Source organism: Anas acuta, chromosome 20 (genome assembly GCF_963932015.1).
Source record: "Anas acuta chromosome 20, bAnaAcu1.1, whole genome shotgun sequence".
NCBI lineage: Eukaryota > Metazoa > Chordata > Aves > Anseriformes > Anatidae > Anas > Anas acuta.
The window spans coordinates 7696254-7713213 of record NC_088998.1 but is presented as its reverse complement, the minus strand read 5'-3'; the positions used below and the strand labels follow the sequence as shown (position 1 = coordinate 7713213).

Here is a 16960-nt window from a genome sequence, read left to right as displayed (position 1 = left end):
CTCGGCACGTCAGGGATCAGAGGCTGAACACCCCAAAAATGATCTCTGTGGAATGCAACTACCTGAGCAGGTATCCCTGCAAGCACGTTGTGGAGGAGATCTCAGTGAGTAAGGCGCTGAAAGCAGGACTAGGGGTGGCCTCGGGCTTGCACGTAACATCGTGTGCAGCGGCTGAAGCATTTCCACTGCCTCTGCTCCCTTCCACCACTGGTAATACTCGAGCATCCACACCTACAGTCGGATCCATACCGGGACTCGTGTGGATTAAAGCCCTCTCGTAGTGGCTGGGGAGGCTGCAGAGCAGGATATGCATTTCCTCATCGTGATGGGGAATGGCAGCGGGTGAAGGTGATCCCAGCTGCTGCTTCACCATCCCACTCGTGGTGAACTGGGGCAGCTGGGCACGTCAGCGTGGGAGGGCAAATGCTGCCTGCACGTCGGATTTCCAGTGTAAGTGCCTTGCTCAGCAGGCTGCAGTGCTCGAGGAGCTAACGCGGCCACGTCGCCGCTTAATGCAAAGCCTCAGACCGGCTTTTACCTGGGACAAAACACCGAGTAAATAACTAACGCGAAAACTTGACAGCAGTGGTTCTTAACAGCCTGTATTTCATAAAGGGAATGGTGACGACCTTAATTTCATTCCGCCGTTCCCTGTTTTAGAGGTGGAAATGTCTCAATTCAGAAGTAATTCAGCTATTGCGGATGATGGTGTTTTTTTGCTGAGGTTTTGTGGTTGTTTTTATTTTAGTTTTGCTGCAGTCGTTTCTGATCTCATTTGAGGAATCAACGAGTTGAGAATAATGACACGATAATTGCTGTTATTGAACCAAAGATGCAGTTTAAGGTTTTTACCTGGATCACTACATTTGATTGATATTTTAATTTGGTTTTGGCAGATGAAAGATAATGAGGATTGGTTTGCACTGGGATTACTGATTTTTTTTCTCCTACTTTCTAGTACGCACGTAGCTTTCCTATTTTAATTTCTTATTATATTTAAAGATTCGACAGTATACGAAGGGAGCTGATCTGCACAAATAACTTCAATATCTGTGCTGCTAAAACGCTCTGAACATCTCCAAGTCTCCGTGCCAGGTAATAGTGCCGCTAATGGCTTTCAGATGCATTGCAAACAACATCGGAGGGATACACAAACCTATATATCAACGTGGATCTTTGCATTGCTTTTTAAATGGCCTAATCAGCTCTCATTTACGGGAAGGAGTCGGTGGGAGAGGGGCAGAGGCTACTTGAGCCGATGGGTTTGGGATCTCTGGTACGTGGGGACCAAGCGTTGCTGAAGGCAGAGCCCGAGGAGCTGATGTGTGCTCCGGGAGCACTGCCCTGCTGGGACACAGCAGCCTCGGTGATTCTCGCTGTTTCCGCGTGCTTCTGCGGCGTCTTCCAGGTGGGCCCTGGCTTCTGAATGCAGGCAATAAAAGCAGGGATGTTAAAACCAAACATAAAGCAGCCGTGCTTCATCCGCGGTGTTCCCCTTCGTTGTTATCGTGGCTTCAGCTGGCAGTGCTGGGGCACTTCCTTCTCCGTTTGAGTTACGCTGGAAGCTTGTGCCCCAGATCTGAGAAACTTGGTTAAAGAGGCAGTGTAAATCCCAAATGCTTGCCCTCGCTCCAATTGAAGCTAAAAATTGCAATAATATCGTTATCACTGGGCACAATTCCCCGGTGCCCTCCTCCTGCCCGCTGACGTGAGCACGCTGACATCTGATGCGGAGCAGAGGCAGCGGTGGAGGCCGGCAGCAGCTCGCTAATGGGTTGCTGATTGCTCTCCTGCTCCCTCTGCATCCCGGTGAACGGTGCGGGGTCGGCTCTCGCAGGCTGGGGAGCTGATAAAAACACTTTGCCCTCGTGTCATCGCGTTTCTCTCGGAGGGTAAAAGAGCAGATCTCCTCTGCTGTCCCGATGGCTGGCTCTCCTGCTTAATTAGAAAGAGTTATGTAAAGAAGCAGCCTCCCTGTCTGAAGCTGAAATGAGTTGTAAACCTCAATTTTTACAGTTGTGAAACTCATTTTACCTACTCAAGGAGGTGTAAAAGGAAGGCACGTGCTGTCATTGTGTCCCACAGCTAAATGTGAAGGTGAAGTCGTTCCCATGCAGGCGGCTGCCCCTAGGGAGAGCCAACACACAGCACAGGGTCAGCAGCACGATGCAGATGGTCAGCGGCGGGGACTCATCTCCTCCTGAGATTAACAGCGGTGTTTGCTCAGCGTCTGCTGCCTGCTGGTGGGATTTGAAGGCGTCCTCCTGTGGTGGTAGGAAGCTTTGAGGTGAGATCTGGGTCTCGCCTTTAGCCCTCCTGTGCCCCTTTGTTCGACTCCTCGATAACAGCCAGGTGATGGTTTCAGCTTGTAGCAGCTACACCCCTGTCCTGAGGACAGCCTAGCGCTGCGTCTCTCTCACGTGTGCCTTCGGAGGAGCCGAGGCGCAGCAGGTCACTCTGTGCCTTTGTTCCCCGCTGAGCAATTAGAAAATAATTTGTTTCTGCTCCCAAATCCTTCAGGGAAACAATTGCATATCCTTAACCCGAGAGCTGTGGCACCGAGACCTCTGCGTGGGGCAGAAGCCGCTCCTCACCTCCTCAGCACGGGGGCACTGCTGCTGCTGGGGCCCTTTGGCTCTTAAAACGAAGCGAATAAAGGATTTTCCCGGTCAGCCAGAGCCAGGTGAGTGGCACAAGGGATGGAGGTGCCAGATCCCTGCGGCGTTACGAGTGAAAGCTGGAAGGCAGCTGGCGTGGGCACACCATAGGGCCCCTCTGCCCCCACGAGCAGGGAGCTGCTGCTGGTCACAGCCCAGCGGGGCTTTCACAGGACCCGGCACCGCTGGTGCTGTGGGTGTGGAATTAGGGCCCAGGTTTATCGATTGTCTAATAGCTTGGTCGTCTGCTGTTTAACCTGCTGAAGGTTAATTAAAAAAGGGGATGGATGACCTCGTGGCCTTCTCATTAATCCGAGGATGACTGGGCAGAAGGAAGAAGTGCTTTGTGTGCTGAAATCGGTCTCGAAGCCTTCTCGTGCTGCCCTTCCCTCCGCCCACCGCGCTGCGCCTGGCATTTTTTTCCCCAGCTTGACACAAATATTTGGCTAGGGCTGAAGGGCTGAAGAGAATTACATGCTATCAGCAGAATCGGAGGAGAAGACGTTCCTCTGCCAGTCACGTCATGCGCCGGGCACGGCAAAGGCTCGGCTTAATGCACCTGATTGTGTCCGGCCTATGCTAAGCAGGGCGAAGCAGGAGTGGGCGCAGGTCATCGCCCACTGCGCGGTTCCCAGGCTCGGGGAGAAGCCCTCTGCCCGGCAGCTGGAGCTGCATTCCCCGGCCTCATTCCTGGCATAACTCGGCCTTTCCTTCCCCCTTCCCCGCCCCTGTCCTGCCTGGCAGACCCCATGGTTTCTTTGGAGAGCTGAGCCCGGGCTGGTAGCCACGGGGCAAGAGGTCTGCCGCGGCTGGGAGCCCGTTGGGGTGCTGAGACATGAGGGGTGGCACACGGGATGGGTGCCTGGTGGCTCGGGGCTGGGCACGGAGGGGTGGCAGCCCTGCAGGCAGCATCACAGCACTCGTGGGGGCATCTGGAAACTGCCTGGCGGGTGGCAGGGTTCATTTACGTGGAAGAGAAGAGTCGGCTGTACCCTCATTGCCTTGCTGAGCTTTAGATCGGCGTAGATTCACTCGGTGAAGATGTTTATCCTTGCAAGGGTACAGTGACCTCTTCCGAAGTAATTGAAACGAAAGAGAAGGAAAAAAAAGAAATCAATAACGCTGGAGCAGGCGTCAGATAATGGGCTGTGTGTGTCTGTGTGAGCCTCGGGGTTACGGAGAGATATGGAGCAGGCAGGGCTCCTGCCTTGGCTGTTCTTCGGGGGCGATGATGGGTGTGAGAACAGCTGCCTGCACGAGGCGTAATTAAGGTTTAATTGGAGCTGGCCATTAGGAGGTCAGGGAGAGTGACGCGGGGAGGAAAGAAAGGTGGAAAGAAACTTGAAGGTTAAAAGAAGAGAGAAGAAAACAAAGCTGAGGAACGGAGGCTGGCACAAGGGTGGTGCAGGGCAAAAAAAGGGTGGTTCTTGGAGGATGGATGCTAAGGCTCACACCCCTGCTGGGTGGGAGTGGGTGTTGCATTGTAGCAAAAAAGCCTTTTTTTCCCAAAATATCATTGTTCGTCTCTCTAAGCGTCAGTACTGTGTTTAAATCCAGGTTTATAGCTTGTGGTGTCAGAATTTCCTGGGGAGCTGTTCATGTCGAGTGGATTTGCCTCCCCTGTGCCACTGCAAATTGCTCTTCGGGTGCTCCACGTTCCCGTGCTGCTCGGAGAAAAGGAAACAGCAAAACCCTACAGGTCAGGACCATCACAACCAAACCAAAAACGTACTCTGGAGCTCTGCTGGAGAGGCCTGTTTTTCCTGGTGGAATTAAAAGGGTCGTTGGCTGAGCATTTCCCAGCCCTTCATACGGAGCTGAGGCATGGAGGAGTGCAGGGCTTGTCCTCGGCCCTGCTGGAAGCCCGCGGTGGGGCTCACTGAAGCCCGGCAGTCTCCGAGGCTTGCCTACGACGTTTTACCCTACAGCTTCGAGCCAACAGGAAAATACTGCCCTTAAACAAAATATTTAGGCAGACTCTGTTTAAACATCTCCCGGAGTTGCCTTTCTTTTGAGTCTCGAGCTGGAATATGTTTGAGAATTCTGCTGCTGGAAGTGGAAAATCGCACGTGAGCCGTTTCCATCGAATTTTCTCCTGGAGAGCATGCGCCTGGAGTGCCTGCGGACTTCCATCAGGCTCTTCAGAGGAGTTGCTCCAAGCTCCTAGCGGAGGGAAGCGCCGTTTCCTAAGAACCCGGGCACACTTGAAATGCTGGGAACAGATTTAGCAGCTTGTGACAAGGTTAGCCCGGTGCTGAGAGCGAAGTCCTGGGAGCTGTAAAAGCTCAGGGCCGTTATGCTGGAGGAGCCGAGTGGCTTTCCTCTCTGCGTGACCTCCGGCGAGCCCTCAGACCTCTTTGCATCTCATTCGGCCCAGCTGGAAAGCCCAAATAAACAGCAGGAGCCTTGCTGGAAGCCAGAAGCCTCGACTGACTGAGTTATTCCAGGGAAATGGGGAAATTAATTAAGTCACGAATTAGACTCGGGGAGAGAACACACGGGTTGGATTGGCTTAAAGAGGAAAAAAAGTCTACAAACACCCCAACCTACCGTGTTTGGGCTTAGCTGGAATGGGTGAAGCAACTCGGTGCCATCCCTCTTCACAGCAAAGACAAAAAAAAATAGCACTTTTCCTTTTTGTCAGCCTGTTTCCGAGGCTGTAGGAATAGTTAATCAATATTTCCATCAGACACGCGCTCGGGCCCCTTGCCACAGGCACTCATTTTTAAACCCTTCAATCTCGTGTCATTTATGGAGATTGTATTGTCAGAAACAGCGCCGTAAATAATTTATTTTGCTGCCAGAGCTTTTCTAAAGGTCTCTGGGCGCGATGCAAGATTTCCTCCAGGAGCTGTAAAGCTTCCAGCTCGGTTCGCTATGGCAAAGGAGGGTTTTTTTTGAGAGAGAGACGAGGAGGATGGTGGAAATGATTGGGTATTTCGGGGAGTGGCCGGCAGCTGTTTCTTCTGCATCGCTATTGCAAGCCAGAGCAGAGCAATTAGTAAGTGAAATGATTGCTGGCTGATTGTTTCTCGTGCACCCCACTGCCTGGAAGCCCCGACCCGATGAGCCCACGTCCCGTGTATGGGGTCGGTGTGGGTGCCGGGTCCCCTGCCGTGCCACGGTGACCCTGCTGTTGGTGACGTGCTTCCTCCTGCACAGCCCCAGCAGAAGTGTGGAGCCTCCAGTTTATGTATTTGATGTTTTGCTTTCTCTTTAGTTGCTACCTGGGCTGTGAGCTGCAGAAGGAGCTCGGCACCATCTTCATTTTGTCTCTCTGAGTTGAAATTCCCTTGGGGCCGCCCAGCTCCCCTCTCTGGCGAGCACCCGATGAGCACCCATCCTCACTGGGCCTCCAAGCCTGCAGCACAAACTGCATCTGCCAAATGTCTGCAGCTTCCCAAAGCCTGGAAGCTTCCCTGAAGGAGGAGAAAACCCTACAGCAGGCCCAGGTGAACACCAGCTCTGTACTGGGAGGCTTGCAAGGAGGTCACTGTTCCCGGTTTACGCTTAAAGTGTTCCCAGATCCCGAACGCTGTTGGGGTTTCTGGGTAGCTAGCAGGGAGTGCAAGGGAAATCCCATGGAAACCAACCTGGTGTGCTCCCCAGGCAAATTAGAAGGCCGATATCTAATGGTATGTGTGGGAAAGCAAGCACAGGGAACCAAATGATCTCCACGAGCTCCCTTTGCTGAAGGTTGGAGCCCGGGGAGCTGATCTGGCTTTAGCTGTGCCCTGAGGAGCTCCGCTGAAGCCTGGGCAGGGGCTGCGTGGGGCTCATCGTGCTCCACCAGCGTGCTCTGCTGCTCCGTGCCAGCCCTGACCTGGCTTGCTGCTGTTAATTAAGGCTGGGATTAATTGAAGAGAAACTGGCTTTTTGCTTGGCAGGAATAATGAAGCGCGTCCTGGCTGCTGTTGCGTGGCAGGTGGCAGTTTCCAGGTATGGGAGGAAACAAACGAGCGGGTCCTGAGCTCCCCAAATGGGATGGGGGCAACGTGCCTGCGGCTGGGGAACCCCCGGCCCTGGGGCTGGTGCCTCTCCCCATCTGCTCAGCCAGCCAGGCTTGATTGATCAGAGCCTGATCAATGCTTGTTTGGTGCAGATGCATGTTGACCACTTGCCTTTTTCATAGTGCTTTAGGAAAATGACAGCTCTAAAACCCGAGCACCCTTATCGCTTCCATCAGGTGCAGAGCGTCGCGTTTTGACTCGCTGCACGTGGCAGCGGGAGGCTGGCACTTGCCTTCTTGCTGTCTTCCATCCTCCTTTCCCCCTCATCCTCCTTTCCCCCCCGCACGCCTCCGTTTTATACAGAGCAGTGTCTGCAGGCTGTGCTGTCGATGATTTTCCTGCTTCAAAGGAGCGGATCAGGAATTGAATTTATCCGTTTTTATACTGAAAGAACAAACCGTGCGGCATTTGATGTTTTCTCCTCAAGTAATCTTTCCCTGGCTCGATTTGGTTTTGTTGCATGATCTCTCCCCACGTTTTCTATCCTGCTTAGACGAGGGCAGTGTCTCGGGCACCAGCGGCCGTTCGGAGCGCTGCCGCTTGGTGACAGCCTTTCAAAGCCAAACCCTCGCTGCTGGAAGGAGGGCTGGACCTGCCCCACCGCCCAGCTCGCTGTAAAGAAGAAGTTGTTCCCTGGGATTTCATTCGCACGTTAAGTGTGGAGGTAAATATCTGCTGGCAGCGTGCTCGAAGCAGCACGTTAGCGGCTCTCCTGAAATCCCCGCCTGGAACATGGCGTGCTGCTGAGACCTTTGGGGGAGCAGTGAAATGAGCTAAAGGACAGGTTCCTGTGCTGGAGCATTGCTCCGGGGGGTTGTCCCCCATGGTGACACACACCCACACCTCCGCAGCCACAGCACCTTGCTCTGCTCTCTCCTGGGGCGCGCACCCGGACACGATCCCGGTGCCAGCACATCCTTACCGGGCTGATTCAGGCCGTGAGCCCCTCAGCTCCCCTTTTCCCAAATGAAGACAGGATTTTATCAGGCTCCCTGAGCGCTGCCTGGCTGTCCATCAGGCAGCGGATCTGGACCTGGTGACCTGCAGCCGAATTTAGCCCAGGGAAGAGGCAGCAGCAGGGGAGGCTCCAGCTGCCGGCCCCCTGCCCGCTCACAGCTCCTCAGTCTGCTCGGTGCGGTTCTGGCCCGAGGGTACTGGAGGAAGGAGGGGAACTGAGAGGTACAGGCGAGGGGGCAGAAAGCAGCACCCCAATTTCTGTACTGCACAGCCACAGGCAGCTGGTGTCACCCTGTGGCAGGCAGATGGAGCCAGGCTGTTCGTTTTGGGGTGTGTGCAGGTGAATATACGCAGCGCTTGCCCTTCTCCCGTCCCCCCATTCCCACCACCACGTCTCCCGTTGCCCTCCTCTAGCTGGCCAGTCTCACCGGTCCTTCAAAACCTCAAATCATCTCTTCACAGCCCAATTTCCACATCCTGGCCCTCAGTATTCTGTACCTGAGGTTAAAGACTAAAAATGATGAGAGTTATTTGCAGAAGCCTGTGTTGGCTGCTGTTGGGTTTCAGATGCGGCCCCTGATCAGGGCGGGAGGTACAACTGCTCTGACAAAGACTGATTGCAAGTGCTGCAGTCCCACTTTGTATTCCTTTTCCTCCGCTTATCTGCTGTGATCAAGGAAAGCTGATGCAAACGTTGGAGTGATTTGCTGCGAGCTCCCCAGAGCTGCGCTCTGCGATGCGGCTGTCACTTTGGGGAACCAACACTTTGAGAGGAGAAGGGCTGGCGTCGTGTTAGTGCTGGCATTTGTTCGGCCACCGAAACTGCGCAGATTTCTTTTCCACTTTGCTTCTGTTCAATCACGTGTTTAACTCTTTCATCCCACCGTACTTTTATCTTCTCTTTTCACTCAACTCCAGGAATGTTCTCCCAGACTCTTGGAGCAGCAGAAAGCAAAAAGGAGCCGTTTGCTCTTTCATATGGCAGCGCGCTGGCTGTTGAAACATTTATGAACCCGTCTGCCATTGAGTTATTTTAGTGGATTTCGTGCAGCCGGTGCCAGGAGAACCTCTCTAATAGGTACAGTCCTGGAGCAAATCGGCAATCGCAGGAATTCGGGATCAATCTCCCAGGTTTCTGAAGTCTCGTGTGCTCCCACCAGCGTGATCGTTTGTTTCGTGCTCAGTTCAGCGCAGAGCTGTGCAGCAACACGGTGAAGTCAAATCCCTGGTGCCTTTTCTGGTTCTGTAATTTACAGCTATATCCCAGGATTATAAGAGACGGGAGGAACACCTAGTAAAGGCCAGAGGTTTCCTCTGGGATAAACCAATTTGATGGGTTTGTTGAAGACAACAAGGATTCTGATTGAGGGCCTGCTGTTTACATGTTTAATGTAAGATGTTAAAATATAGAAACTACAGGAGCAGTTCCCTGTTGGATTTCACTTTTAATCCCCGTGAAGCAAATATTGGTGTTACAGAAAGAAGTTTTCCTTTCTCAGCCTGGTGAGACCTCCGCGTTTCTTCAGCTGGGTAATTTGGGCCGGCTGCACACACGAGCAGGAGAAACCTGGGCTCCTGCAGGGCACAGAGCCACCCCGGTGCGTTTCCATCCTGCCCTGTGCCTGTTGTGGGTGCTGAGGGCTGTCGGGTGCTTTAGATATGCCCAGCTGGGTTTCCAGCACAAGGAAGCATCACCGAGCGCTGCAGCTGAGCACCAAGGGCACGGCCTGACCCTTTCTGCTGTGCCGCTGCCTGCCCTGGGGCCGAGCAGTGAATCGCTTTGGGCTGCGTGGTACGTGACCGTGGCCGGGGGGTGATCTGTCAGCCTGGGGTTATTTCGAGTGCCAGCGAGCTGTGTTTTGCCTCTGTTCCTTCTAATCCCCCTGACGCCAGCGCAGCGCAGGCCGAGGAGCTGACCGCAGCTCGCAGCCAGCCCGCTCCAGCCCCGCCGGCACCGAGCCTCCCACGCTCAGCCCCCTCGGAGCCCCCGTCGGAGGGCAGCAGGGTGCCGTTTTCGGTGCCCTTTCCTCTTCGCTGCCTTTCCTGCCGTGTCCGTAGGCTGCTGGGAAGGACTCGACATCGGTTTCTAATCAGCGGCGGTGCAGTTGTGCGTGGCGGGGCGTGATGACGTTGGTTGGCTCCGCTGGCTGCCAGGTGAGTGAAAGTCGATCCGGAGCGAGTGGAAATAATGTGGCCCGAGACATGTGCATGCAATTTGGGCGGATGATTCAAGCCAGAGCCATGGCAACTGAGATAAACAGAGGAAAAGATACTGGAAAAGCAGCAGCGGCTCCGTTTTAATAGCGCGGCCTTTCTTGCAGGCGGCTCAGATGTTTACTAGAAGAGCTCCATCCTCCTGCGTGTCTCTCCCTCCCCGCCACCCCCATCGCTTCGCGTGCACTTAGTCATGAGATCGGATGGCTCCTTGGGCAAAGCACCGCAGGCCAAATTCCACAGTTTCTGCTCCAGCAAAAAAGCCCTCGAGCGTCCTCAAACACGGGCTGCAGAGCTGCTCTCCCCATCTTCACCGCCGTGATGCAAAGGACCCCGATAAAAACCCATCTTCCATGAGCTCTGTATGGATCCTGCAAGCATCGGAGGGATTGTTGGCTCGGTGGGGTGTCTGAGCACGGGACGAGCTTCTGCTGGAGATAAAGCTATTGGGCAGGCGTGAAGCCCGTGTTGTGAGAAGGTAATGTCTGAAATGGAAAGAATGGAGTGCCGCCACCACGCTTCCCACGTGAAGCCGGGGAGGAGTTGGCCGGTGTGTGGCCGTGGAACAACGGGCCCTTCCTGAGGAGATGGAGCACGGCTTGGCAGCGGGGCCGTGCTGCTGGGTGGGCTTCTGGGCAGCCGAGCCCTCAAGCTGCGAGTGGAAACAACCCAGCGAGAGCCGCCTGGTGCGGCGCGGCGGGGACAGGGCTGGCAACGAGGAGCTGCTGCCCGTGGAGCCATCCCGATGCCCGTGCGTGCCGACAGGGCTCCTGCGATCCCACACTGCAGGCGGTGTGCTGGTCCAAGTCCCACCCGCAGGGGACCTGCTGGTGATTCACCTCAGTGAATCATTAATTCCTGATGGTTTTCTGATCGTTGCCCTCGGTGCGTCCTCGCTTCCCAGGCTGCAGGTCCAGGCTGACTGGGAGGCACAAGCTTTCAAGCGGTTTAACAGCTGGCTGCTTTCCTAGGCCGCTGCAGCTAGCCTGCCTCAGAGATGCATCTGTGTGGCTCCTTTTCGTCATGAATTAGCTTCCCAATTCTGTCATTCCAAGATATTGTGAATACCGATAAAAAAAAATCCAAATAAAGTCGAGTACAGTCACCCTCTAGTTGCATCCTTAAATTTGAGGTTCAGTATGAGACTCACAGTGTCTAAACAGAGAATTACTGGGCACGTGCTGCGTTTTTTTTGCTTTTTTATATTCCTGATATAAAGGATTGAAGTTAGTTGTGCAAATATCCTCTAATTCATCGTTTTCCAGGAGAAGGGGAACCAAGGCACTGGTTGCTGAGCTCTTGGCTCAGGACTCACGTGCAGCACATACGTGCTCCAGGCCTCCTTTGTGCTCTTGGTGGCTCCAGCCTGCCCCATACACGTGGTCACAGCCACGTCTGTGACAGCTCTGCTTGTAGGAAATGTGACATTCCCACTGCAATGCAACAAAAGGGATTTTAGGTGTCTCCTCCGCTTGCCGTGTTTGCCTGAGCCCAGGTGCGGTGATGCTGCCAACCCTTGGGCTGGCAAGCCACAGTCATGACCCTTCTGCTAGCAAAGACATCACCTTTCTGTCACGTTCTGTGAAGATTGAAGTACAAACAGGTTTGGTTTAGACATTTATCTTATTTAACTTGGCTTGAAGGGAATAACAAGGCTCCCTAGCAAGCCTTTTTCCTGAATTTTTTATTATCGGTGTTAATGTAGGTGACAAAAACAAGACACTCGTCTTTCTCTGATTTTTTTTTTCCACTTCATTGTTCGGTTTTACAGTTTTATGTCACTTCCAGTTCTCCTGTCACAGTGACATCTTTCAGAGTGGATAAAAGCTGAAAGCTACAAGCAGAAAAAAAAAATCAGCTGCCTTTGCAGCTGAACCATAGGGCAACAAACGTAAGTCAGAAGCCCGGTATTTGCTTTACTTTTATTGCCATTCCTGTATGGAAAAAAAATGTACATAAAGGGTCTGTCTTCTGATGTTCAGTGACCAGAGGAGCCCAGGAAGCTGAGTGAAGGGCTTCAGAAGAGAGAATTTATTTAGTCTTCACCCATGGAAGTTGCCTTCCGTGGTGCCACGTTTCTGTATGCATCTTCCCAGCTGGTGGGTTCTGGGCTCTGTAGAAGCCACCATTGGTACAGGTGCTAAATCTGTTTGAGCGTCACCCTAAATTCTCCCTCCCAATGTTTTTTTTTTTTTTCTCTTTGCCTGCCCAGATTTGCTGGCAGGTGGAGTTGAGGAACTGGGCACCGGTGCAGAGAAGCTGGGATGGACGTTGTGTGCGGGGTGCTCCGAAAGGTGCAGCCTGGGGGCAGAGCTGTGCGTCCTTGCAGCCCCAAATGCTGGGAACAGCAAGCCGAAAGGTGCCCAGGTGATGGAGCAGCACTCCTGGGGTTTAGCCAAGAGTGAACCATTTCCCAAAAGTGAGCTATTTCCCTCTGGATCTCAGAGTGGGAACGGGAGCATCCCTAGCAGAGCTCCCTGGGGATGGCTGTGCTGTGCTGGTGGTTAACGATTTCCTAGAAGGAAAGGGACTGAAGTTTGTTCCCTGTTTCATGGGGCGATGCCCGCTTGCTAAGAGCACCTGATTTACACCGCTTTTCGGTGGCCGCTTTGTGCCTGGAAACGTTTGGGGCCTGTTTTGAAGCTGTGCAGAAGGAGCGTGCTTGCGTCAGCCCGAAAGTGCAGTGAGTCAGTGGAGTCCTGAGGGAGCTGTAACGGCTCAAACAGCAAGTTGGAAAAGGAAACGGGGACGGATTTAAAGACGCAGCATTCGTGGTCGTGGCTCTGTTTGGGGCTGCGCTGCCTTCGGAGAAGGCGCTGGAGGGGAAGGGGTTTGGCGAGGGCTTTGCTGCTGGAGCTTTATAGCAGCCATCCACCCGGGGCAGGGTGTGGAGCTGGAAGGGGGTGGTAAGCTGGCTCTGCTCAGCATTGTACTCAGGATTTTGGTATTCAGGGAATCTCCATGAATTCCTCGTTGATATGTGTGTTTTGGTATGTTAATGAATAACTTATTGGGAGGGACAGGAAGGCAGGCGGGGGGCAGCCTCTCGGTTTGGCCCCCGCTCCTCCTTTCTCCTCGGCGTTTTCAGCTGTCTGTGCTCAGGGCTGCTTCGTGCAGGGATTTGTCCCGTGCTGGGGTTGCTCTTGGGCCATTTCGTCTGTCCTGAGCAGACCAGATTTGGTTAGGGAACCCCACTGGGGCCTGCCAACACGTGTGTGGATCTCAGCGGGGTTAGGGGCAGTGGTGGATGCGCTCGCTGCCCTGGTGCACATCACAAGGGGGCTGGCTGTTAACACACCCCGTTCTCTTTTTGTCCATCCCCCTGATAAACAGAAGGGACATGGGATACCTCCTTCCTTCAAGCCTAATGTTGACTCAGACGAGTTCATTTCAGGTGTTAGCTTTGCTATTCATAAAATGGTTTTGGTTCCTGTTCTGGGTGGAACGATCCAAGCCTGTTCCAGTGCTGTTGCTGGGTTTACATGTATTTGACAGCTTCCTGTGGTGCTAACCAATGTCGTATTCGGGGTCCTCAAAACCATCGATGAGTTTATGATGTATTTCTGGAGGGAAAAAGTAGCCATCTGGAGGTGTCACAGCGAAGTCGAAGATAACATGTTGGGCTCCATAAATCCTCTGATGGATCCCTAAAACGCGTGCTTTGAAATGGAGAGCCCATCTTGCCTGTTTACAAGGCCTCCTGGTTAACAAAACAGACTGAAGCTATTCCTTCCAGTAGAGAGCTCAGAAAATAGCAGAACGAACAGCCAACCCTGAAGGATTTCCCCTCCGCCCAGGGCAGGCCACCGGTAACACAGCTGCGGCTGCGCTTCCAGCTGAGCCAGAGCAAGCGAGGTGCATCCAAGGCAGCCGCCCCGTGCAGGTAATGTTGGCCTCTAGAGGGACATCACCAAAAATAAAAGAACCGGTTTCTGGAGAACCAAGAATGGAGAAAAATGAGAAAGCCTGGACCTGCCCGCTGGGGTTTGCTGAGCGGGGCAGCTTGCTGGCTGGGCATCCTTGGGAATGCCACTGGGGTGGCTCTGAATATATCTCCCTTCCCCGAGGCTGCTTCCAGCGGGTTGTTTCTTGATCTATGTGTTCTGCATATACAGACTGTTCCGTTTCTTTATCATCAGGAATATAAAAACGTTTGGGGACTGTAACGTACAACTTCCAATGTACCAGTTCAGCTCTCTCGCTGTAGCTATTTAGTCAGCCCGTGAGAGCTTCATTAGTTCATTTTGATTGAGGATTGCTCTGTTCCTCGGCGATACTTATGCAAATTAATGACTCACATCCTCACAATTGAATTTAAATATCTATAAAATTTTAGATTTAGGCAAGTAATTGCATTGCGCTCTTGCAACCCCTGTGAAGGATTTTGTTGCATCCGAGGCCATATTTCAAACCTGTGACCTCACTCCCATAAAGCAGAGCTATTTCATTACATCATAGCTGTGCAATTTGACTTTTGATAGCTGATATTTGCATTTATGTTGGATCCATTAAATATTTTTCTGCTTAGAAAGCTGCCAGGCATGAAACACGTTGGCTCATAAATGCTTAAAAAATATATATATTAAAAAAAAACACCCACAACTGGTATTCTTTTGGCCTTCTTGCTGGCAGTTTTGCTGAAAACAAATGAGTTGTAGTTTTCACTTCCATCATCGCCATCTGCTTGGTTTCCAGAAAAAAATGATTAATGATTTTTTGCCTTTGCAGCTGCAATATTTTATTAAAGCCTGACTTCACTAGTGATACAGACGGAAATATTTCTGCAGTTAACCGGCGTTTATCAAGCCTGCAGCAGGTGACTAAGGCTGTACTCAGATGCGGGCGCTCTCCCTCGGCTGTGGGATCTTTGCAGGGTCCCCATTGTGCAGTGAGAGCAGGTCACAATTCGCAGTGGCCAAAGAAATGCCCGAGAAGCTCCGTGTCCGAGACCTCCTGCCGTTCCTCTTGCTTCGAGGCGCCGTGCTTTCCGTGTTGCTCCTGTGCAAGGTGGGCTTCAGATAGGCTGGGTGAGAGGCGTGCGGCCCCTCTGGGGCAGGAGGGGATCGCTTGGTGCTGACATGGTACAAAGTGCCCGTTTGCAAGCTTCGTGTAAATGCTGAATATTTTCACCTAGTGTTTGTTATCATTAGCAATAGCCAACCATCCCTGCGCCCTCCTGCGCTCCAGCACTGACATCCCCTGCTGCAGCGGGCTAAAACACATCTTTTATCGCTTTATAACTCTAAATCACCTTTTTTTTTTCTTTTCTCTTCCCCAAACCTCTTCTGTCACCTACCTCTCGCCAGCAAATCCTGCGAAAACAACATCCCCTGTGACTCAGCTCCGCGGGCTGTCTGGCACCGGGGCTGACGCAGTGCTGGGGAGGACCCCTCCCACGCGCCCCGCGCCAGGGACGATTGCCTAACCCCACTGCGAGCGGGATGCTCAGCCATGGGCTCAGAGAGCCTTCCTCCCATCAGAGAGCCTTCCTCCCAACGGGGCCGAGAAAGCCTTCCTCCCAGGATGCCGGAGAAGGTGATGCTGAGGCTGTCAGCAGCGTTTTCTTGGCCCCAAAGCTGTGGAGTTAAATTCCTTGCTCAACCATACCCTCTCCGTACCCCCCCTCCGTGCACACAATTATCCAGATTAAAGAAGAAAAGGAAAAGGGATGATAGCCCGAATTTTGTAAAATGGCTATTTTTGTAGGTCGAGCCTCAGATGGCGTTTGACCCTTCATGCAGATGGTTTCACTTAATGTATTTTGTTTAAACAATCCCTGTTCCTGGAAGTGGTTTCAGAAGAGGCTGTTCCTCGTTGCTGCTCGTGTTTGCTGTTTCTCGTGATATTGCAAGAAGCTCAAAAAGAGCAAATTCAGAGAAGGGCAGCATTCAGCGCTAACAAGCGGATCCCAATTAATAGGCTGTAATTGTGTTGACTCCTCGCAGCTTTCAGGACTGAAGTGCAGTGGGGGGCTTCTGTCATCGTGCTCTAGAGCTCACTTCATTTCTGGGAGTCCCAGTGCAGATACGGGGAACAGCTCCTCACCCGAGAGAGCTCCTGGTTCCTCTTGGGACAGGCTTCGTGGTGTCCCGACATGAAAACCTTCCCTTTCTCTTGGGTCCAAATGAAGCGTTTCTGTGGGAGGGAGGTAAAACATCCATTACTCTTGGACCTTTTCACGTCTGTTGTGATTTCAGCGTGCGCAGACTCCTCGCAGGTAGCACAGGAGTCCTCGTCGATGTTGAGCACACCCGGCACGAGCCGTGAAAAGCCGAGAAGCCTGCCTCGAGTTCAGCTCAGCAGTTTTTACCCTGTCCTCCGCCCCGGCCAGCTGCCACCAGGCGGCTTTCAAACCAGATCACGGGAGCTCTGCGCAAGAGGAGGAAGGCAGAGGTGGTTTATAAGCTGGAGGTGGTGCAGCGGGTGTAGGGCCGAGGTTTCACGTGGCTGCTGAGCCTCCCACGGGGGGAGGAAATCTTGTACAAGTGGGGCACAAGCACGGCACCAGGTTGGTTGATTGTTACGGGAGCAGCCTGAAGAAGAGCTGGGAGTAAAGCTGCGGTGTCTCTGCTCCATAAGTGTGTGTTTAAGCTGAGCGCTTAATTTGCCCTTCGTTTATTTTCCTAAAATATTTTCCATCTTAAAAGCCAGATCAAGTCTGAGAGCTTGACACGGAGCGAACGGGACCCAGGCTATTATCAGCTCTTTCCGAAACGACAACCTGCTAATCCTCCCGGTGCCTTTGTGACATCCTTTTCTCTAACACTCCAGGTGTAATTACAAGATGAGAGCTCACATAATCTGTGGGGCTTTTCCTCTGCGCTTTCGCTCGATCTGATAACCGGTACGCTACACGGCTTGACATCCTTCTGCGTTACCTCTCTCGAGTGCAGCACTGGCTTCGTATTCCCCTTGACTCCAGGGCTGCTGGAGATTTCTGGGCTGGTTCTTTCTCCGACCCTCCTTCTGCTTTGAGATTAATTTTCAAACGGGTTCTGCTGGCACCCTAACTAAGGTGCGGGGTGGAGGGAGGGATTAGGGAACACAGCAGCTCTTTCATTCTCCGAAAATCCTCTGGCTGCGTTCCAGGAGGGAGACTTGCACAGGCTGAGCTGAACCAAG

At 52.9% G+C, this 16960-nt stretch overlaps 1 protein-coding gene across 3 annotated transcripts in view; it reads left to right on the top strand.

Annotated features, from left to right (window-relative positions):
• The window catches only part of ABL1 (ABL proto-oncogene 1, non-receptor tyrosine kinase), a 68315-nt gene that overhangs the window by 14405 nt on the left and 36950 nt on the right, over positions 1–16960 (top strand). The window contains exon 1 of one of the 3 annotated variants that reach the window (XM_068656944.1): positions 15265–15373. The exons of the other annotated variants lie outside the window; for them this stretch is intronic. Coding sequence (XP_068513045.1) covers positions 15280–15373 — 94 coding nt within the window. The 5' untranslated portion in view covers positions 15265–15279. Of the gene's footprint in view, positions 1–15264; positions 15374–16960 lie in introns of those variants that run through there. 3 annotated transcript variants of the gene reach the window in all.